The sequence below is a fragment of the Equus caballus genome, chromosome 17 (genome assembly GCF_041296265.1).
Source record: "Equus caballus isolate H_3958 breed thoroughbred chromosome 17, TB-T2T, whole genome shotgun sequence".
Lineage (NCBI taxonomy): Eukaryota > Metazoa > Chordata > Mammalia > Perissodactyla > Equidae > Equus > Equus caballus.
The window spans coordinates 45399574-45423515 of NC_091700.1; the positions used below are offsets into that span (position 1 = coordinate 45399574).

The 23942-nt window shown below is 44.6% G+C and overlaps 1 protein-coding gene across 12 annotated transcripts in view; it reads right to left on the reverse strand.

The window, feature by feature from the left end:
- Nucleotides 1-365: 365 nt before the first annotated feature.
- The window catches only part of CBY2 (chibby family member 2), a 55476-nt gene continuing 31899 nt past the window's right edge, over nt 366-23942 (reverse strand). For 9 of the 12 annotated variants that reach the window (XM_014732101.3, XM_070239765.1, XM_070239766.1 and 6 more), the window contains one exon: nt 366-1772. In XM_014732101.3, the coding sequence (XP_014587587.1) occupies nt 555-1622 (1068 nt within the window). In that variant the 5' untranslated portion in view covers nt 1623-1772 and the 3' untranslated portion in view covers nt 366-554. Of the gene's footprint in view, nt 1773-13537; nt 14382-14684; nt 14925-23942 lie in introns of those variants that run through there. The other 3 variants (XM_001491191.5, XM_070239764.1, XM_005601234.4) reach the window with 3 other exon arrangements.

The following is a 23942-nucleotide window of genomic DNA, read 5'->3' on the forward strand; positions in this document are numbered from 1 at the left end:
GGGGTTAGGAGCGAGGGAAGAATAGGTGAAGCATAGAGAACTTTCAGGGCAGTGAAAATACTCTGATGCTATAACGGCGGATGCATGTCATTATACGTTTGTCCAAACCCGCAGAATGTACACCGCCAAGAGTGAACCCTAATGTAACCTATGGCCTTTGGGTGATTATAATGTGTCAGCGTAGCTTCATCAGTTGTAGCAAATTTACCACTCTGGTGGGGATGTTGATCACGCGGGAGGCTACACGTGTGTTCGGGGGCAGGGGGTATATGAGAAATCTCTGTCCCTTCTGCTCAATTTTGCTGTGAATCTAAAACTGCTCTAAAAAATAGTAAGGAAAGAAAAAGAAGACGGAGAGCAGCACGTTGGTGTTAACTGGCCCCAGCCTCCTCACGCCTTTATTACTACTCTGAGTTTAGGAAGGCTCGTAACTCTGCTCTTCAACAGGCACGAACTGGTGGGGGAAGGCGAGAAGACAGAAGAGAGGCAGGAGGTTTTCTTCGCCGGAGTCTTCTGTGCCGGAAGCTCGGTGCCTCCGCGGCGCCTGGGCGGCCTCAGATCCTGCTGGGCTTCTTGGGGTCCTTGCTCTTAGCCGGCATGAAGGCATAGAGCTCCTCAATGAGCATCTCCATGCGGGCGGTGACCTCGGTCACCGTGTCGATGACCAGCTTCTGCTGCAGCTTCAGCTTGTTGTTCTCCCACAGGGCCTTGTTCTCTTCCTGGAAGAGCCGGTGCTCCTCGCGCAGCACGTGCAGCGCCCTGTTCTCCTCCTGCAGGAGCCGGTTCTCCTCGCGCAGTACCTGCAGGTTCTGGTTCTCCTCCCGCAGCGCCTGCAGCGCCTGGTTCATCTCCCTCAGCAGCTCCAAGCACTGGCTCCCGTCCGGCAGGCCGGGGCCCGCCTTGCCCTCCTCCTCCCCGCAGGACCCCGACAGGTTGCTGACCATCTCGCGCAGGGCGCGGAGCGTCTTGGAGTCTTCCTGCGGGGTGGCGGACCCCTTGGGCTCCTCGAAGGGGGAGGCGAGGCCCGGGCCCTGCTCCGGCAGCAGCCCGGGGCCGTGCGGCTCCTCGTGGGGCGAGGGCGCCCGCTTGTTCTCCTCCATGGGCGCCGCCTTCTCCTCGGCCTGGCCCCAGAAGGCCTTCCTCTGCTCCAGCAGCTGCTGCAGGGCGCGGTTCTCCTCGCGGAGCAGCTGGAGGGTGCTGGTCTCCTTGCCGCGGTGTGCTTGCAGGGCCGGGTCCTTCTTCACCACCTCCAGGGCCACGCTGTCCTTGTGCAGCAGCAGCGAGGAGGCCCTGCTCTCCTCCCGGCCCAGCGTGGCCTTGTGCTCCTCCCAGAATATCTGCAGGATCTTGTTCTCCTTGCGGAGGGTCTTGTTCTCCTCGCGCAGGCCCTTGTTCTCCTCCCGCAGGGCCTTGTTCTCCTCCTGCAGCAGGTACTCCTTGGCCAGCCTCTTGTGGTGCAGCTTGTGGTGGAACGAGGAGGAGGGAGAGAAGTGCGGCGACTGCAGGCGGCAGTTCTCGTTCACCCACCGCCCGTCCTGGAAGACGAACATCTCATCGCTGAGCTGCACGCGGGGAGGGTTGTAATCCAGCTCGAGGTCCGCCTGGGAGGTGGGGCGCTCCATAGGGTCCAAGGGCACGGAGGAGAAGCGATTCAGCGGGTAGGAGTGCTGGCTGACCACCCGGCGGCTCAGCCTGGGCAGGGCGGCCTGCCTGGCGCAGCGCGGGGTGGAGTACAAGTTGTGGAGCCTCAGGAAAGGCTCGGCTGTGCCCCTCTGCGGGAGAGAACAGGGAAGCCCAGAGTTAGTAAAGGAGCGGACACCCCGAAGGCTGGCTGACCCGATACGAGGCCGGGATACCCCACAATAAACCCAGTCTGAAAGTCTGGCCTGGCCACCGTGGGCACTTTGGCACTTGGCCTCTTGGGGTCCTCACAAGGAAATACAGTTGATCCTCAACATTCGCGGCAGTTCTGTCCTGTAAAGTCCCCGCAAACACTGAATTAGCGAATACTGTACCATTTCTCCTAGGAGAAATACAGGGTTAAGTTCCTGCAAGCATCTGATCACATTTTCATCAACGAATCAGTACACAATCTTGTTTTGTGTGTGTTTCTGTTGAAAGATACCTTATTTACTACATATTGTTGATTTGTTTACATTGAACTTTTGGCCCACAGCACTATAATTCATGCCTGAACAAAGCTTAGCTAACATATTTTCTCCAGAAGGCACGTCACTGCCTTCTTGTGGTTAGGAAACTAGAGAGCACTTCAGCACTGTGCTTGGGGGCCATTTTAATCAGCGAAATCACCAACAAAAGCAGAAAGATCTGAAAAACATGGCACCAAACTGTGAAAAAGACACTATTTTACAGTACGAGAGCTGAAACGAGAAGCGTCCTTAGCTGGGAATGTGTGTGTCAGGTGACTCAAATTTTTCGTCCCTCTGTGCATGTCCATGAATGACCACCAAAGTGCCACGAGTATTGATTTGGGGGTTACAGACAAATTTTAGTAAGCAAACACACAAATGTGCAATCTGCGAATGATGAGAACCAGCTATACATCGTGGGGGTTAAAGGCATTGATTTTGGAGTCAAGTAAATTTTTGAGTCGGAGCCCCACTATTTTATCAGTTATAACAGGGGCAAGTAATCTGAGTTTCAGTTTCCACATTTCCAAATGCGGATAATTGCCTCTACTGCTTTCCTCATAGAGATATTTTTAGCGTTAAAAGAGGTAATGTGCTAAGCACTAAGCGTGGGCTCTGGCACACTTCTGTCACCCTAGAGGAGGAACAAACACTGTTCTCAAGCTACCCCAGCTGCAGATATGTACCCACAATTGGTGTGAGCAGAGGGGGAACATAATCACCCCAACAGCCACCCAAATTACTAAGTCCAGAATGGAGGTGCTGTTGGTCAGCCCAGCCGTCTCCTTCCCCCTATTCAGGGTCATCCTCCACTCTTAGCCACGCCTGAGTCTGTCCGGCCAGCAGCCCCCTTAACATCCATCGACACAGGGCTAGGCTCAAAGCAGAGTCCAGGCGATAATTTTGGAATGGAAGGGCACCATCACAGACATATCACGAGAGTTCAACATGTGGTAACAAACATTGCAAAGGACATTAAGGAATTCATAAAGAGGAATTCATAATGGTGGCCATGCTCCTCAAGACCACCATATAAAAAGGGAATCAGAGCCACAGAGCTTAAACCCAACAAGCCAGCAGCTCTTACACTTCCCAGTACAGAAGAATCACCTGAGTGAGTTTTCTTTTTGTTTTTTTTTTTTGAGGAAGATTAGCCCTGAGCTAACATCTGCTGCCAATCCTCCTCTTTTTGCTGAGGAAGGCTGGCCCTGAGCCAACATCCGTGCCCATCTTCCTCCACTTTATATGTGGGACGCCTACCAAAGCATGGCCTGCCAAGTGATGCCATGTTTGCACCCAGGATCCGAACTGACGAACACTGGGCTGCCAAAGCAGAACGTGAGCACTTAACCACTGCACCACCAGGCCGACGCCCCCCCCCCCCCGCACCCCCCCCCAACCCAGTGAGCTGTAAATGCAGATTTCAGAGGCTTCTACTTGCGAGACTGATTCACTCAGTCTGGGGTATGGTCCAGGAATCTGCATTTCTAACCGGCTCCCTCGGGCGGTCAGGACTGCTCTAAGCTAGGTGGAAAGTATAGTTTGCCCAGGTGAGGGTTACACCACGATTAAAAGCCAAGAAGTCAAGACTGGGGGTCACGAGCATTCTTGTCCTGGTTCTATTGCTGATGGGCAGTGTGAAACTGGAGAGCTCTCTCACCCGCTCTGAGACCCAGATTTTTCCCAAGTAAAAAAAAGGGAGTCAGGGGGCTGGCCCCATGGCAGAGTGGTTAAAGTTCCATGCACTCTGCTTTGGCAGCCCAAGTTTGCAGGTTCATATCCGGGGTGTGGACCTACTCCACTCATCAGCCATGCTGTGGAGGCATCCCACGTACAAAATAGAGGAAGATTGGCACAGATGTTAGCTCAGGGCTAATCTTCCTCACCAAAAAAAAAGACGGACTCAGACTCCACGATCTTAAGGGCTCCTTCCAACATCAAAAGTCAGTGAAATGTACCTGTAAAAAGAAAATAACCCGTGCCCTGCTTAGTTCACAACACTATTGTGAGGATTGAATGAGATAATGAATGCAAAAGTGTTTTTAAAACTGCCAATTGCCATAGAAATGCAAGGTATTGTTATCAAGAAAAGTAGGTTCACTAATGGAGGAATTCGGAGATGTATTCAGAAAGTGGTGAACAGGTGGACTACATCCTGAAGAAGAGGCAACAATTGCAGCAATGAATTTAAATAAAAATACGATCATGATAGCTACTTCTAAATGCAGCAAGAGCATTTCATCCAAGTACATTGCAATGCTCTCCAAATATCGATTCCTCATTTTTAAGGTTACTTTCACAATTTTACAGATAGAGAAGACAGAAAACAAGTCAGGTTGTCTGCATTATATATATGCGTGTATAGAGAGAAGTAATTTGCACGGTGTATAAAGTGGGTTAGAATCTTTAAGACCTAAAGAGTTAGATAAATAGAAGGCACAGTGCTATGCCATTAACTTTGCAATAAGCGCATGTCATTAACTTTGTAAAGTTGTGCTTAATCTTCTGGATAGCCAGGGTGTGAGGGCATTCTGCAATCAGAACCTTATTTACTTTAAATAAATCCAGCCTCCATGGTTTTCATATTTCTCAATTGGGAAAGCACATGGCTCTTGTGGCTGAACCTGTGATCAGAATGAACCTCACTGTGGATAGCCTAGATGGTTTCCTTGTAAATTGAAGGTCCCTTGATTCCGATTTCTGGGAAGATTAGTCAAGATCACTAAAGAGTGAATCTTGAGAGATCCTCTCCATCCTCCCACTAGAACCTACTTAGGGCTCCATCTCAACAGGATCTCACTCTAGACGGTATTGCTATGGAAAATGTGGTTTTAGTCGATGGTGTGTATCCCCATCTTGAGACGGAAAGGGAAGTAGGGAACAAATATTGAGCCCCAGCTTTGTGAGAGGCCCTGAGTGAGCTACCTACCAAATTCATTGAATCCTCACAACACTGACATAATAAGATGTTATTATTCCCATTTTACAGATGGAGAAACCGAAAGTCAGAGAAGTTAAATAACCAGCACAAGTTCATTCACTAAGTTGCAAATCCGGTTCTGGCTCCCTGAACCTTATACGTGTGAAGCACATATGTGGGAAATCGCCATGGATTTATCAAAGGACTTTCAGTGCTTTGGGGTCAAGATAGTTTTTCGTTAACTTTTTATTATGGAAAAATTTCAAAATATACAAAAAGAGGGAGAATAGTCTGATAAATTTGCACGTACCCATCACCCAGCTTCGGCAGTTATCAAATCAAGGCCGCACTTGTTTCATTTATACCACCACCCAATTCCACAGCTACTTCCTTGTCAGTGGGTTATTTTAAAGCTAAATTTAGACACTGTGTCACTTTATCCATAAATACATCAATGTGTACCTTTTTAACAAAACCGCAATACCGTTATCATCCCTTTAAAATTTAACAATGATCCCTTAACATCAGCAAATACTGAGTCAGTGTTCAAATTTCCCCACTTGTCTCATTTCTTTTTTATGATTGTTTGGTTTCTCATTCCAACTGAATGTCCAAATAGGAATCACTAATGCTTTATCCCTGTTCAGAGTATCCATGATGGCCTTTAATTCATCCTAGTCAGCTGCCTTTATTCTATATCCACATTCCGAACTGAGTACCCAAGGAGTTTTCGACTATCTCCCCAACAGAAATGCACTAAATAAAACCTTAACATGTGAGTGGCAGATCCCTAACTATGGACAATCTGGGTATTTGGACCCTTGCCCTTATGCATGCCATAAGGTGACCTTGCTCACATCCTCTCCCCCACTGACCTTGGTTTCCACTTCTGTATAATGATGGGTTAGTGATGTTATTTCTAACCACCCTCTTGGTCTAACTTACTCTGGTCCAATGGATATGTGTTTGTAAATGGGTACCACTATGGCCCCAGCATCCGTCTTTTACCCACCTACTTGGCATCTTGTCCCCTCCCTTAAATGGCCAACACTTCCCAAGAAGACCCTGTGCCTTCTCTGTTCCATTCCCACAGCGCCTAATCCAGAAAATGCTGATGGATTAATGGGTCCCCTTTACCTCCTTACCCAGGAAACCAAATCCTCCTCTTATAAATTAGTCCTACCATCTTTCCTCTTATCCCCAGACAGGGCAGAGAAGGTGGTCAAGTCCAGCATTACTTCACAGCCTAATTTCTTAGACAGAACACTTAAACATTTTTAAAATTTTAATAGTCATATATTTATTTTAATTGTTTTAGAAAAAAGATACCTATTTTATTAAACCCACGATACTATAGATAGCATTAAGGTGAGGCTAAAATAAAGCAGCAACTTTTCTATTTCTGAAAGTGAGAAGATTTAAGGAGAAATGCTAAATATACCGGCATTTCAAATATGACAAGCATCATGATTGAACTTCGGGAAGACATTGAGCCAAGACAAACTCTTTCTTTCCCATATTTCCCCCAATTCAAATCAGGCTTAACTAGACTTAGTCCTCAAAAGAAAGTTCTTTCTTGGCCTTGTGAAAACTCCTTGCCCTAATCTATTCTCACTCTGAATGTTCTTGCCAATACCAATAATCTCTCCACATTTATGTCAATGAATCCACTGACATTAATTTGGCATCTCAGATCCTGCCCTCAGGGAACTTCCAATCAATTTGAAAAATCAGTGAATAGCATCAATTATTTCTTGGCGCAAATAAGGGAGGTAAAGAGCAGCAAGCATTAAAGCAGGCAGTAAGATCTGGGGAACAGGAGACTAGACATCATAAAATCCGAAGAGAGTCTGACTCTGTGCTGCATTAGTGCATGACCCTTACAAAATCACTTAATTTCTGCTCCTCAGTTTCCATATCTAGAAAATGTGGATGCCAACATGATTCAGAGCCATCCCATATGTTTGTGCAGGCTGTACAATGCCCAGCTCTACAGCGTGCCATTCACAATTATGTCATTGCCGTGCACAACCTGTACAACCATCCACAGAAACCTTACTAACATCGGCCCTCTTTATTTCAGAGAGTTTGTTGTAGAGTTCAAAAATAAAAAGAGAATATGTGACATTTTCTTTCTTTGTAGAGAGCTACAGACATGCAAGCATGGTTACTGTGGATTCAGAAAAGAAGTTGCTCAGCATTTCCTTAGAAGAAGATTGTACAGAACAGGCAAAAGGAAATAACACTTACTGAATGACTATTATGTGATGATATGCTAATTTATTTCCATATTCATATGTGATATCTTACCAAAAAGAAATACCATGCTTCTACCTAACATCACATAGCCAACAAGGGGGCGATCTGACTCCAAACTCCATGCTCATTCTAGCACTTCATGCTATCCAGATATTTTATTTTGCATGTATTGATATTATTACTTTGCCATGATTCTCTTATGTCCTGTCTCATCCTCTCCTCAGATATATAAATTGCAATTCTGTAAGGACAGTGACCTGTCCCTTATTCTTTTGACATCCCTGGTCCTGAGAATTAGAACAGCACACTTCACACACCATGGAGGCATAACGAGTCCTTGCCAGGGAACTAATCAACCAAAATGCACTGAAAGGTGGGGAGGAAATATTAGGTTGAACTATGAGAAACTGTTGGCATTCTACCATTTTTTGGCCTACAAAGTGGCAATTTCATAGATGATAACATAAAGAGATAGAAAGAGATTCCATGCACATGGATCGGAAGAATAAACATTCTTAAAATGTCCATACTACCCAAAGCAATCCACAGATTCAGTGCAATCCCAATCAGAATCCCAATGACGTTCTTCATGGAAATAGAACAAAGAATCCTAAAATTCAAATGGGGCAATCAAAGACCCTGAATTGTTAAGGCAATCCTCAGAAAAAAAGAACAAAGCTGGAGACCTCACAATCCCTGACTTCAAAATGTACCACAAAGCCTTAGTAGTCAAAACAGCATGGTACTGGTACAAAAACAGACACACAGATCAGTGGAAGAGAACTGAAAGCCCAGAAATAAGACCACACGTCTACAGACAGCTAATCTTCAACAAAGCCTCCAAGAACATATAATGGAGAAAAGATAGTCTCTTCAATAAATGTTGTTGGGAAATCTGGGCAACTACTTGCAAAAGAATGAAGCTAGACCATTATCTCACGCCAAACACAAAAAGTAACTCAAAATGGATCAAAGACTTGAAGATAAGCCCTGAAACCATAAAACTTCTGGAAGATAATATAGACAGTACATTCTGTGACATCAAACTTAAAAGGATCTTTTCAAATACCATGTCTTCTCAGACAAGGGAAACAAAAGAAAAAATAAACAAGTAGGGATTCATCAGACTAAAGAGCTTCCGTAAGCCAAGAGACACTAGGATCAAAACAAAAAGACAACCACCAATTGGGAGAAAATATTTGCAAATAATATACCTGACAAGGGCTTAACCTTCATAATATATAAAGAACTCACACAACTGAAGAACAAAAAAACAAACAGCCCGATCAAAAAACAGGCAGAGGACATGAACAGACATTTTTCCAAAGAAGATATACAGATGGCCAATAAGCACATGAAAAAATGTTCAACATCGCTAATCATCAGGGAAAGGCAAATCAAAACCACACTAAGATATCACCTTACACTTGTTAAAATGGCTACAATCACTAAGACTAAAAATAACAAATGTTGGAGAGGGTGTGGAGAAATGGGAACCCTAATACACTGCTGGTGGGACTGAAAACTGATGCAGTCACTATGGAAAATAGTATGCAAATTCCTCAAAAAACTAAAAATAGAGGGGCTGGCCCCGTGGCCAAGTGGTTAAGTTCGCGCGCTCTGCTGCAGGCGGCCCAGTGTTCGAATCCTGGGCGGGGACATGGCACTGCTCATCAAACCACGCTGAGGCAGCGTCCCACATGCCACAACTAGAAGGACCCACAACAAAGAATATACAACTATGTACTGGGGGCATTGGGAAGAAAAAGGAAAAAATAAAATCTTTAAAAAAAAAACAAACTGAAAATAGAAATACCATATGACCCAGCTATCCCACTACTGGGTATCTATCCAAACAACTTGAAATCAACAATCCAAAGTGACTTTTCTACCCCTATGTTCATTGCAGCACTATTCACAATAGCCAAGACATGGAAGCAACCCAAGTACCCAAAGACCAATGATTTGATAAAGAAGATATGGTATAGCACAACCAGAGGCACAACTAGAACATACAACTATGTACTGGGGGGCTTTGGGGAGAAGGAAAACAACCAACAAAGATTGGTAACAGATGTTAGCTCAGGTGCCAATCTTTAAAAAAAAAAGAAATAAAAGAAGATATGGTATACATATACAATGGAATACTACTCAGCCATTAAAAAAGACAAAATCATCCCATTTGCAACAGCATAGATGGGCCTGGAGGGTATTATGTTAAGCGAAGTAAGCCAGACTGAGAAAGACAAACACCATATGACTTCATTCATATGTGAAAGATAAACACACAGACAAAGAGAACATTTCAGTGGTTACCAGGGGAAGGGGGTTGAGGGGTGGGCACAGGGGATGATGAGGAGCACTTACATGGTGATGGACAAGAAATAATACACAACTGAAACTTCACAATGATGTAAACTATGATGAACGCAATAAAAAAAATAATATTTTAAAAAGTGGCAATTTCACTCATTTTAATATATTTAGTATATTTGGTAAAGCTATAGCCCCATTTCAATTCATATTTTAAAACTGCAGAGATATCATTGCCTCCTGTAAAATCAGTAACAGTCAGGTTTCCCCCATGTCACTCATTCCACAATAGTCCATCCATGTAGCCCTTCCAGGGAGCTGCCCCTGCACACAAGCGTGCTGGTCGTCCATGCCACCATCTTGAATCTATAATCCAGTGAGGATAGAGGCTCCAAATTTCCACAAGCTTTGGGCTTAAAAGTCCCATCTTTGAGTGCTCTTGAGAAAGTCACTTAATTTCTCTGAATGTCATGTCTAACCTAAACATAGCTGCTCTGCCTGCTCCCTGGGGTTGTTGGGAGAGGCCAAGAAGGTGGAAGGCAAGCTGTCATGAAGACCAAACCAATGGCCAGTTCTACAGGTAAGGCTTAACCATTCCTGGCCTAAAACCCTATAGCAAATGCTGAATATATTTCTTTACATAAGGGCTTTCCAAAAAGCGAGCATCTGAGCTAAGCAAACACATGAGGTACAGAATCCCACAGCTCCTCAGCTGATGTTTGAAGCCAGCTCCTTCTCAGTAGGTCTCCTTGGCCAGTGGTATCACTGAGTTGGTCTCATGGGTTAAACCAATCTGTCCTTGACAGATTGGGGCCCTAACAAGAGGTCTGGGCCTTTCAGGAGAACCCTAAAATGTTCTCCTAAGCCTGGGAGGTAGAGCCTATGGAAGTATGATCCTAGCCCCTAAAGTATCATGGCCCAAGTTTCCCATGACAGAGAGGATTGTCTCTTCTTCTCTGATCTCTTTCCTATAGGAAATGCCCTCACATATGGACACAGACCCAGTAGATGGGAGAGGAAAAGGCTGGCTTCCTCATGGAAGAATGGGATATGAGGATGGATGCAGGAAGGGAATACAACTGGCTATGGAGTTCATCAGAACTTCCTATCAGGCCTCGTTAGGAAGGCAACCAAGAGACTCTGTCCTCCAGGAGCAATGTGCTCACAGCTGTCACCTAAGATGTTAGTGCTGGGGATTCAGGAAGGGCCCTGGACACAGACACCTCCCTCATAGATGCCTGAATCCCACCTATGGATGGGAATCCTTTCTTAGCATCAGGCCTGGCCCTCTCCCCAGCATCTCCTTTTTAAATGCAAGTGGTCCTGGAAGGCAAATGCTCGAAATCACCAACAACTGCATGACTTTGTCAGATCACTGGCCTCATGGCAAGTGGAGAGCATGGAAGAAGAGTGGCCAATGGAACGGGGTCAGGGTGGGGGTGGGGCAAAGGGCAGGTGATAAGACTAAAGTCTCTTATTGATACTACAGGATTTCTAAGGAACAGCTCTCTGACTGGGACCTTACGGGGTGAAGTTTCTGGGATTGGTGGCCTTCCATCTAAAGAGTTTGGGGGCAGGACTGGACAGTGACTAGCCAGGCTTAGCTGACACTCACTGAAGTGCCTTCCACTCCTAGAAGAGTGTGGCTACCACAGGCCAGAAGAGATGTCCAAATGCCCCTGGTGGACTCCAAGCCTGCGGACCAAGTTTTTTAAACACCTGCTTCGCCAACGTTACTGAGGGTTATGATGAGAGACCATTCAACTGTCTGAGGTACTTCTCAGGCATGTGAAGCTGAGAGGCCCAGGATGACGGAAGGAAAAGCCAGATATGCTACTAATTCTCAGACAAAGGTGAAAAAGTCGTATTATCATATTTTTAAATTAACTCAGCTTCCCAGTACCATGATAAAGACAGTGTTGGTTTTAATAAATGCTAACAAGTAAGAGGATAATTCACAGGTCAACGTGATTGATTTAGATAGAATTATGTTAACAGCAATAAGGATAAAGTTGTCATCATACGTGGTAGTTTTAGCTAATTATTTAACATAGAATCTCTTGAAATCTTTCTCCTAATAGTTATTCAAATTGGCAGAGATACATATATTCTGAGCAGATTCCATAGCTCCTGAAGAACAAGCCCAAACAAAGGAGACTGAGAACAGCCCACAGGGAGGGAGCCGGGGGGCACTGGAAGGTCTGTGGGAGCTCCTCCTGATCTGGGGTAGATCCTTCATTAAGATAAACACCTTCATGAGAGTCACAGATAGCGTTCACGGGGGGGAAACGCGAATGCCTGTGAGAACGGAATCATTATGTACAAAAGGAACCAGGAGGTCAGCTAGCTTGGGCAGGAAATAACACAGATAGCAGGCAAGTTATTGCACGGGAGGGAAATAGATCAGAAAACACAAATATTTAATGTGAGGAAGAAAAACTGGAAATCAATAAGACCTGAAAAGACCTAAGGGTGATAGGACACAGGGAATCACAGGCGTTTGCAGTGCAATTGAGAAGCCCAAATGCCCAGCATGATGGGAAGCTCGGAGGCCAGAAGGACTTTCTGGAAACACAGAGCTGCTGCTGCAATTCCCTTCTCAAATGAATGGACTCAGTCCGAGAATAAAGCAGCGTGTGGTAGACACACGCAGGGAACTCAGAGGCGAGCGGTTAAGGTGCGGGGAGAGGAGGCACTGTCTCCTATAAGCAGGAGAAGAAGCGGAGAGCTAAGACGTTACCCAGCCCAGCCAGGTGGCATATGCCCAGCTTGTGGCGTAGAGGAAAGAGTGGACAATGACCTGGGTACAAGCCCATAACTCCTGCTCTCTCATTATCAGCGGGGTTCCCAGGTGTATCTGTATGATCTCTACCTCACACCTGCATGGCCCAGTGCCCAACACATGATCAAATCAGCACTCAGTCAATATTTCTTCCCATCCTTGTTAACTGATCCAGTCCCCTAAGCGGTGCACCATCTCATTTAAGGAGAGCATGTGGGTCGCTCTCACAGCCCTGGTGGAGGCACAGTTCCATAACGTAAACTTATAGACACCATCACCACTCTCCCAGAGCGCCAGCCTAGAGCATCCTGGCAGGTGTCCAAAACCTGGTGATGACTTGTGCCCCCGTGGCAGGTATACCCATGTGGCCACATCTGCCCGTCGGAGGCACATGTGCCCAGGCAGCAGGTCCTCTCATTCAATGCCCTCCATGCCCCCCAAGACCCCGGAAGCAGCCGCAGGTCCTGCAGTGCTGGGCTATTTCTGGGAACTGGGCAGGGAGAGTTGTGCCAGGTGTAGATGGAAGACTTTTTGCAATCTCTCTATCACATGACCACTCTTTCAAATCCTATCCCACCCCCACCCCCATGTTGGCACCCTCTGCCTGTCCCTTAGTGATGCAAAGATTGATTGATGTGGGCTGTGAAGGAACCAAAGGAGCAACACTCACCCTCAGGGAAGTAGTGGCCTGTGCATCTCATGTGGAAAGAATTGGACCCAAAGCCAGGTTCCTACAGCTGTAGGAACCCCATGGGCAAGCCACCCTGTCTAAGGATCAGGAGAAAGTTAGCTTACATTCTAAGCTTCATGAGCTGAAACGAATATAGAAGTGGCTGTTCATTACAAAGTTACAAGGGTAATGTGAAAACAAAGAGCCAGAATGATTTTTTGTCCTATATCTTTCCCTCCTGCTGAACATACTTGCCTAGATTGTTACAATGACTTCCACCTCCAGAAAGAACACTGAAGGTTTTCTTTCTAATCTTATTCTTCTGAAAATCCTTAAGAAAGAAATGGCTTTAGAAAAAAAACTCCATATATATATATATAGAATGTCCACTGGCGATCAACTCTGATCCTACACATCCCAGGACAGAGCTTTGAGATGGTTACCTCCACATTGGATTCCTCCACTCTACATTTCAGGCCCTCTGGTTGCACCGCCATGGTCTTCCAACAGGGCCTTAGGCGATGATGTGGAAGCAAGGCTTTGTGGCTCACATGTCAGAGAGAGATCATGTGCCCCAAAGGCCTTTGTGACATAGCAGTGGAAACAATCCAATCAGGAGGACCCCACCAGGGAAACCACGGCTTAGCAAGAGGAGACTTGAGAGTCTCAAGCCTGTCAAGACTCCACCCGTTCATTGGCTTCCATTTTGAATCCCTAGTGCCCATCCCTCACACTCTACCTTTGGTATACAGCAGGGCTTCATTCTCTTGACTCACTGAATGGCCCTGTACCCCTTGGTCCACGTACTTGGTTTTCTATTCATGGATTCAGTCATATGCATTTGATTCCAAGCCCCAGTCGTAATTCTCTTCTAGAAACCCAGAGTGGTTGCACAACAGCAAGCACCAAAAGGTTTGATTTTGAGAAGACTGGCTTATTCCAGAGTGTCAGAAATTTCAAGTGTTAGGGCTTGAAGATCTTACCAGCTTACCTAACCCACCCTCCTAATTCAAGGGACAAGGAACCCAAGATCGAGAGTGGCTAAGTGGCCTCCCCCAGGTGCACAGCTGGTTGGCAGCTGACCCACAACTAGAATCTGAGGTCCTGACTACTCTGCTCATTCTACAACATCTTGCTAGAGTTTCGAAAGAGGAGGGTTATTCGGGCTAAAACTGACAGGGTACATCCTTCTGTGATTATCCCTACCTGAGGTAGAACCACATTGATTGGAATTTCTAGGCTTTCAGATCTGGTATCTCTTTTTCTTGTAAAATTTGGCCTCGAGTGCTGTAGAAAAGAGAAAATAAAAAGATTTCTGCTTCCCAGCCCATCCTCTGGACCTAATTTGCTCACCTGAAAAAATTGAGGGCTTTCTACACACTTATCCCCTCTTGTCAATTATGTACATTATGAAAATTGAATCTGGAAAAGTGTGAAGATGATATCTGATAAGATGCTGTATCAATCTCTGAACAGCTATTAACAGGTTTTAGAGTTGACATAAGGCCTTCCAAAAGTCTTCAGAGCAGAGATACCCACACCTACTACCTTTTCTAAGATAATTCTTTCTATATCAAATAAAAATCTTACCAATGTTAGATGCCACGTGTAGGTCGTATGCATAAGTTGGTCACCAAAACACTCAGAACATTCCAGAGGTGACATCACAAAACAATATGGTCTTTTTTAGGGCTCATGGTCTCTCTCTGAGCATCTCAGGTGGGAATGAGGCATCTGACAGTCAGAAGGAGCTCACCCTGGTTGGGCCCACACGGCTGGTCAGGGTCAGTGTGACACACAATAGCCCAAACACTACCCCCCTGTTTGGTCATCCTGACTCCCCCATTGACATCCCCACTGCCAGGCTGGGCTGACATCCCTGTCCTCTCTCTAGAGGTGGCATCTTCCACTTGGAATTGGGTCATTCAAGAAGAAAGAAACTCAGACTGAACTCTTTCCAGATCAAGAGAATAAATGCAGTCGGAGTTGACTTGTGACACCAACCAGTGCTCCAATTCCCTGACACCAGCTGGATGTCTTACAGTTCAATTCTGACACAATCTGCCTGAAGTTGGTGTCGGGTCACATAAATTAAAGGCTCAGTCCCACAAGACTGCCCCCACTTCAGACACCAGTCCCAAGTCCCGAGCCACCAGCACTCCTGATTATTGGGGGTTCCCACAAACCCCTCCTCAGGTTCGATAATTTGCTAGAATAGCTCACAGAACTCAGGAAAACACTTGACTTACAATTTCAGGGTTTTTATAAAAAATACAGCTCAGGAACAGCCAAGTGGAAGAGATGCTTAGGGTAAGGTATGAAGGAAGAGGCATTTGGAGCTTCCATGCCCTCTAAGGGCACATCAGTCTCCCAGCATCTCCATGTATTCATCAACCCAGAACTTCTCCAAACCCTGTCATTTAGGGGTTTTTATGGAGGTTTCATTACATGGTCATGATTGATTAAATCATTGGTCTTTGGTGATTGAAAATTTCTAGCCCGCTCCCATCCCCTCCCAGAGGTGGAGGGGTGGCAGCTGAAAGTTCCAACCCTCTAATTATGTCGTTGACTCCTTTGGAAATCAGCCCCAATCCTAACGCTGTCTAGGGGGCCCCACCAAGAGTCACCTCATTAACATAAACTCAGATGTGTTCCCAAGGGGCTCCTTACAAATAAGAAAAGATGCAACTACCGCTCAGGAAGTCCCAAGGATTTAGGAGCTCTAGCCAGGGACTGGAAACAAAGACCAAAAATATATTTCTATTATACCACATGTAGAAACTGCATCAGGACCACAATGCTGACATCTGGGCTTCATGAAAGAGGTAGCCAAGCCTCCCGGTCTCAATTCTGTCAAATTGTTTGCCTCTAGACACTGTTGTCAGGAGAGCCTCTGATATATCTTAAGCCTCTTATTAGGCAGAGAGCTCCAATTCCACATTATTCTGCCATATGCAGGGGAAGGGAGTGGGAGACCAGGGACAGCAGATCCAGGGACACCATGACAGCCCAACAAGGTCACCTACCCGAGCTACAAGCAAGTGCTACTTTAAGAAAATCCAATATACAAAAATTCAAAGATAGACGTAAGGAAAAAGCAAGAGGGTAATTAATCCCCTTATCAAAGAGTTCCTCATTTTAAATGAGAACTTCTCCAAAGGTTTCTTTTTTTTTATTTTAATTTTATTTTATTAATTGTGGTCAAAAACACCTAACATTAAATTTACCATCTTAAACATTTTTGAGTATACGGTTCAGTAGGGTTAAGTATATTCACATTGCTGTGCGACAGATTTCTAGAACTTTTTCATCTTGCAAAACTCAAACTCTATGCCCGTTAAAGATTAATTCTCCCTCTCTTCCCCCAGCCCTTAGCAACCACCTTTCTACTTTCTATTTCTATGACTTTGACTACTTTAGACTGCTCATATGAGTGGAATCATACAGTATTTGTCCTTTTGTGACTGGCCTATTTCACTTAGCATAATATCCTCAAGATATCTCCATATTGGGGCATGTGACAGGATCTCCCTTTTTAAAGCTGCATAATATTCCTTTGTGTCTATATACCACATTTTCTTTATCCATTCATCCACTGATGAACATTTGGGTTGTTTCTACCTCTTGCCTATTGTGAATAATATTGTGAATAATGCTGCAATGAATATCGATGTGCAAATATCTCTTTGAGATCCTTCTTTGAATTATTTTGGATATATGCCCAGAAATAGGATTGCTGGATCATATGTAGTTTGGTTATTAATTTTTGAGAAACTTCCATACTGTTTTCCATAGCAGCCACACCATCATTTGACGTTCCCACCAACAGCACACAAGGGCTCCAATTTTTCTGTATCTTCATCAACACTTGTTATTTTCTGTTTCTCCAAGCATTTCTTTAAGTGGTAAACTCTCATATTGTTTGAAAACACAATTCGGTTTTCCCTTATACACACACCTCCAGGAAGCATCTGCCCATTGCCCGGGCCCATCTCCAGCAGATTCAGTTGAGTGCCTTCCTCCCACAGGAGGCACCCCTACTGCCAAGGAACACAAGCCCTGCCCTGCAAGGTTCCCACGGACAAAGGTGTCTGCAAGTAAGCTTAATGTATTTTATTACTATTATATATATAATGTACATTGTTCATATTTATTATTATTTCCATTATGTTAATTTGCCTGCTCTTAATCCCCCTGCCTTCTTCACGCTTTTGGCCATCTGGCACCTATCTCCCTCCAGTGGGGTAAAATCCTTACACCAGCCCTGTCCTAAGGCCATATCTGGGGAAAGAAACACTCCACACCCTTTACATTCCTCTGTGGTTTTCTAATGTGACCCCAAAGTTATACCCATGATATCAGGGGGAGCTTATGGTACAGTTCATTCCTAGAAAGGAAGTCTTGCTATTGGATGATCACGAAAACTCCCAGGGTCCAGAAAATGGTGTGAATCATTCCTTTCCCCATCGCAGCACCACCTGGTCCAGGAGAGTCCTCCTCTGATGGGCGTCCGGGGTTCCTTCTCTTTGTGGGCTCCCTCCTTCTTTGCCTCTGCCACAGTCCTTTGCCTTTTTCTCCTCAGAGGCCTGGCTCCAGGTGAAGGGGCAGCCACCCTCTCTGTGGTTGACAGTAACGGCCCTCACAGCACAACCATGACTCATTATCCACCACCATCTTATCAAAGACCCCCCCCCACCCCATCCTGCCAGGGGGAGTGCTGAGGAAGGACAGAAAGTGAAGGGACACATGGACTGACCTGCCACATCAGAAAAGAACTTCTTTACTAAACCCAAAGGAAGAGCATTGATAAGAATAAATGAGGCCAAAGATAGCAAGGTCATGGACTCTGGCATCAGCAGACATGTGGGCAAATCTGGAGGCCAAGAATTAATTACTTCCTCTGTGTCTTAGTCATCTCTGTCTGCTGGAACAAAATACCACAGGCTGGGGGCCTGAAATGACAGACGTTTATTTCTCACAGTTCTGGAAGCTGGGAAGGCCACGATCAAGGTGGGCAGATTTGGTTGCTGAAGAGACCCACTTCCTGGCTTGCAGATGGCCACCTTCTCACCATGTCCTCACATGGCAGAGAGAGGAGTGTCTTTATAAGGACACTAATCCCGTCCTTAAGACTTCATCTAAACCTAATCACCTCCCAAGGGCCAAACCTTCAAATACCGTCACATTGAGCATTAGGGCTTCGACATACGAACTTTGGAGGGACACAAGCATACAGTCTATAACATTGTGTGACATGGGCAAGTCACCCCACCTCTCAGAAGCTCAGTTTCCTCATCTCCAAAATGAGAAGATTATATCTAATTTGAGATAACATACATAAAGAAACTGACACTTAGTAAGCTCTCAATAAATAATCACTTTTGGCGCCCTCATACAAAATTGCCTTGCTCCTTTTGACTTAAAATCTCAAGCAGCTGACACACAGCCGGTGCTGCTGTGAAAAAGGCTTGATACTGCAGCCTATGTGAGGCCTCATTTGTTTGCCTGATTGATCGATTGGCTTTTCGTTTTTAAGGGAGGAGCATTTTGAGCCGGGCCATCCTGTTACAGGCATCTGCCATCGCCCATGGGCTGGGTTCCTTCCTCCTCTGCAGGTCACCCGCATCCATAACCCAGTACCGAGAAGCTTCCTCGAGATTGTGCCCAAAATGCCTGTTATTACTCAGATTAACACGATCATCAATCATCCACGTTCCGTGAGCATCCACAATTGGTGGGCGCTACACAGAGCACGGAGGCAGCCATGCTCTGTGGGTTTCTAATCTAAATAGACAGTTGGAGCAGAGACAGAGGAAAGGGCAATCGTGCATCTGAGACGCTCCAGGCTTTCCTCGACTGCAAATGTCTGATCATGAATCACAGGGAAAAATTCAAGAAGCAGAGGGCCCATTCGAGAGCACGGGGCCCCCTGCCCTTCCCCAGAGAGTCCCAGAAACTGCATCTCTTGGTCCAGGAGTCAGAGGTGGGTGTGGTGGGCATGTTCTGACCTTTCTCTCCTTCTCATTTGTGGAGAAGGGGATGGGAAGTTGTGTGGGTGTAGTAACCAATCAAGATGCCTGTCATCTCCAGATTGTGTGACGTGTTTGGGGACATTTGTTATTTTTGCTACTTAAGGCAGAGGGTAGTTCTACTGTGGAGCCAAGGAGCAGCCTGAGTACATCAAGGCTTTGGGCCGAGCTGCTCTTGGGACGGGCTGGGAGCTCTTACCCTCTGAGGAAGCAGAAGGCAGCAGCCAGGAAGTGCAAGAGAGGCTGCAGGCAAGTCTATCAAGCAACAAAGATCAACTGTCGGAAAAGTCTGGGTGGGAAGAAAGTAGAAAAATAGAATGGCAGCTATCAAGTGTTGCTAATTGGGGTGAATGGTTATTATTGATAGAAGAACCACCCACATTTGTGGGAATACTGAAGGAACCACAGAGGTGGAAGGTGCTGGAAAGCAGGGCAGTTGGCACTCCCAAGTTCCAGAAAGAACCAGGATAGTAAAGTCTTCTTCGTGAAGTCAGAAATGACACCATGTGCAGGACTGGTCCTCATAAGTAACATCGAAACTTGGGGGTCTCTAAACCTGTGTCCCGTCCTCACAAACTTCCCCTCTGAATCCAGGAGCAAGTAGAAATCCCCACCAAAGTTCTGACTTTTTCCTCACATTAATTCATTTGTTGATTCAATCTAAGAGTGAGGCTCTATCGAAAGACATCCAAAGGAAAAGACTTTCAGTCTCTAAACAATTCTCTTTTATTTTGGAAAAACTCAAAAGAGGTGACTGTGTGGTCTCTGGCTGCACTCTGAGACAATAATTGGCCTTGTCGTCACCGGCAGGCAGAAGCGATGGGAGTAAACACCCCAAATGAAGAGGCAGACGGTCTCCACTCCACTTCCAACCAACAGGGGCAAAATGGAAGGCGTTGTTTCTTGGCGCAACTCTAATTGTGATTTATGCAATTCTGTACATTTTAATCTCAGCAAGATTTACAAATCATCAAATTAGTTATGTGTGTAATCCCTTCAATTAATTATCCATTAGTTGCTCCTTAATGATAATGGAATGCTTACCAAATAGCATGTGATCTCTGAATAGTGCCAAATAAATTAAAATTAGAATTGATTAAAATATTTATTCAAAGTAACAAGGGTTCTGTTTGCTGAGTTTCCTCAGTGAGTTTTAATGCGTTCAGGTCTCTGGAAAGTGGGTCCAAGATTGGGCTTCATCACCATAAGGAGGGACAAGCTCTTAAGGTGACCCTGTCTGAGGAAACGTTCGCCTCCACACTGGGTAGTTGAAAAGGCATAGACTCTAAGTCAGAACAACTATGCAGAAACCCTGTTCCCACCCCAGCTAATTGCACGACCTCTGCCACTTACTTCCGGTAAACCTCAGTTTCTTTGGTGATAGAATGGGTGTGATAGTTCTTACAATTTAAGGTCGTGTGAGGATTAAATTAGATAACATAGGAGATGAAAGACTTCAAAACAGTGGTGGGCGGGCTTCGCCCACAGTGACGATCAATAAGTATGTATGGATTGAAAAGTTAGGTGAAATGAAATCATTCTTAACAAATTGAGCATCCCCTCTGAGCAAGGCTCTCACAAGGGGCCTAATCAGAGAGCAGAATTTGGGGAAACAGGAGCTACGATGGTAATAACAGCCAATATTTATTGAGTGCTTACTATGGGTCAGGCACTAGTATGAGCCCTTGAAGCATCATTTAATCTTCTCAGTGATTCTTAAGATATGTACTATAACTTTCAGCCCCATTTTACAGGAGAAGAAACCCAGGCATCAAGAAGTTAAGTGACTTGCTTAAGGTCACCAGTTAGTAAGTGCCAGTCATAGGATATGAGGTCCAATTCTGCACCCTTAACGTTGTCTGTAGTATTGGGGATGGGGGCAGTGCTAGCCTGGGAGTTGGCTGCCCTGGGTTTGAATCATCCATCCCATCTGTGTAGCCCCACACAAACTATGTCACCTCTCAGAGTGAGTCGCCTCACATGTAGAACGAGCTAACAGTGTCCACGGAACGGTCTGTTGTGATCCTGAAAGAAGGTGAGTGGGAGGGCTCTGCATTGTGCCCGGCATGCAGTACATGGCCAATAAAGTCAAGACGCATCTGATTCTGCACTGCCAACTGTTCATAAACCAGAGTCTCTACCAGCTAAAAATGCCCTGAGTCCCCCAGATAAAACCTTGGCGCTAAGTATGTTTCAGACCATCTCATAAAGTTGAGCTGGACTATTTCCAACATTGTATCAGGGAATTACATATGAATATGGGTAATCCACAGTCACTGGGCCACAAAATCTTTTCATAGTAAGCCCCACCAATAAAATATTTTGAGCACAAACCTCTAAAGCTATATTTCTTAAGTTAGAAATTTGATGCTTTTTCTAATGTATTATTATAGTGTGCATATTATAAAACATACCCAAAATTAAAATTTTTACAGAAAAAGCAAAGAAAAAAATTAGTGTTTTATAATAGTGCTGGTTTATCTTCTTCATTAATAATACAAAGAATCTTTTGTTTCCACAAAAAAAGTTATCAATAGTAATATTTTTAGTGAGCACAGTGTAATTGAATGTGCTTCCCTCTTTTTTAAAATCTTAGTTTATCACAGTGAGCCAAAAGTCAAGTTCTAAGTTCAATTACTTAAAATTTTGGATTTAATGACTGTCCTCTGCTGAGGAGGGTGCCTCACAAGGATCTGTAGATCCAAATGGAAAAATACACTATCAATTGCAATTTCTAAATAGCAATACTCAATATTCAGTCCCCAAATAATAAAAAGGTTTCTGCTAAAATTTACATCCATTTTGAAAATGTTCTCTTCATTGAATAACTTTTTTTCAAAAAAAGCTCTAAACTCTCTCACATATGTTAAAACACCATGTTTTCCATGTAGACAAGAAAATAATTGTTTTTTTCTTCTTTTTAAAAATGGCTACTAGATAGCACAGGGTAACAGCCGCGTGTCACCACAAGAAAAGGTTAGTAAATGTGGAATTCTTGGCTTTTTGTAAAGAGACAACTGCAAACCTCTCTGTGGCACAGGAGATTTTTATGGTCATTCTGCACCTTGGTACAAAGTACTACAAAGATCCTGGCATTTTCTACAGCTCTCTGACTTGTTAAAATCAGATTAATTGCATCCATAATATCCTCCAGTTCATTGTACATTTCTGGCTTCAATTGCTTTGCAGCAATAGTCTGACTATGAATTACTACACGGAGGATAAATTTCATGAGCAATGCTGTCCCCATGCCCTCACCCCAGCATCCTCTTTGTATGCCAGTCAAAGCATCCATTCTATCAAATGTTATTTTAAACAACTGTTCCATAAGAACGTTGTTTCTAGTAAAGTTATTTACAGTTGAGATCACATCTTTTCTGGCATGTTTTTCTATAATTGGTTCACAGAAGAATAGCACTTGGTATGTTTTATTATTGAAGAGGAAGCTACATCTGAATTTCACTCAGCTGGATAGCAAACTCACTTGATTTGCTTCAACACTTGTTTCTTCGAAGATTCCTCTGCATCTATCAGCAGTATGTGCTGACTAAGGGATGAATATTCATTTCACTCAATCATTCAAAAAGGATTTATTGAGCGCTTGGTATGAGCTGGTCACTGGCCTAGCTGCTGAGGAAGTAACGAACAAAATGAAGTTCTTGCACAGCTGTGTTCCCGTGAGGGAAGACAGGTGATAAGCAAATTGTTTAAAAAGTCAAATATATGTCAGGGTAAGCACTCTCAAGAAAAGTTCAACAGGATATTGGGACAGAGAGTGATAAGGTGACCCATTTTAGGTGTTGAGGAAAACTTCTCTGAGGAGGTGACATTTCGGCAAAGACCTGAAGGTGTTGATGATGAAAACCATGGAATATTTGGGAGAAGAGCAGGTCAGCAGAGAGGCAGCAGGAGCAAAGGCCCTGAGGCAGGAGCTTTCTAGGTGTGGCTCAACCACAAGGAGGCCAGAGTGAGGGTGGGGATGTGGTAGGACCAGAGGCCAGAGGATTTCTTTCTGACCAAGATGGGAAGCCACTGCAGGGTACTCAGCAGAGCATGGCATGATCTGACTTAGGTTTAAAAAGATTTCTCTGACCACATCATGGAGAATAGACTGCAATATGGCAAGACAGGAATGGGGGACTGACTCCAACTGTCCAGACAAGAGATAGACTAAAATGGTAGTGGTAAGATAAGGTGAGAAAATCATAAGATTCTGGATATGTTTTGATGTAGACCCAAGGAGATTCACTGATAGATATATAGGATATAGGGTAAGAGAGAAAGGAAATGGGGTACTACAAGTTGTTTAACCTAAGCACTTGGAAAATGTAGTAACCATTTACGGGATGGAGAAGACTGAGGAGGGGGCAGGGGGTGGGAGATTAAGGATTCAATCTGGACATGTTAGGTTGGAGAAGACTCTAGATATTCAAATTGAAAGTGTCAAGAAACCAGCCACTTATAAGAGTCTAGAGTTACAGGCAGGCATTTGGGATGGAAACATAAATTTGGGACTTGTCAGTGTACAGATGGTATTAAAAGCCTTGTCACTATATTTTTTCCACATATTATTTCAGCCATATTCATTGCATGGGAAGAACAAGTATTTCCTCCAGCAGTATGCAGCTTTTTTTTTTCCTACTGAGTAAGAAACCTGAAAAGAAGCTTTTAAGCACTCTGCATTACACTTATTAAAGTTTTTAAAAATATTACATTGAATGGTACATTATTTTAAATCAGTGAAAAAGACTGTAGATGTCTTTATGGTCTGTTTTTCCAAGCATGATGGCTTCGTACTCTTTTTAGGTAATATCCCAAG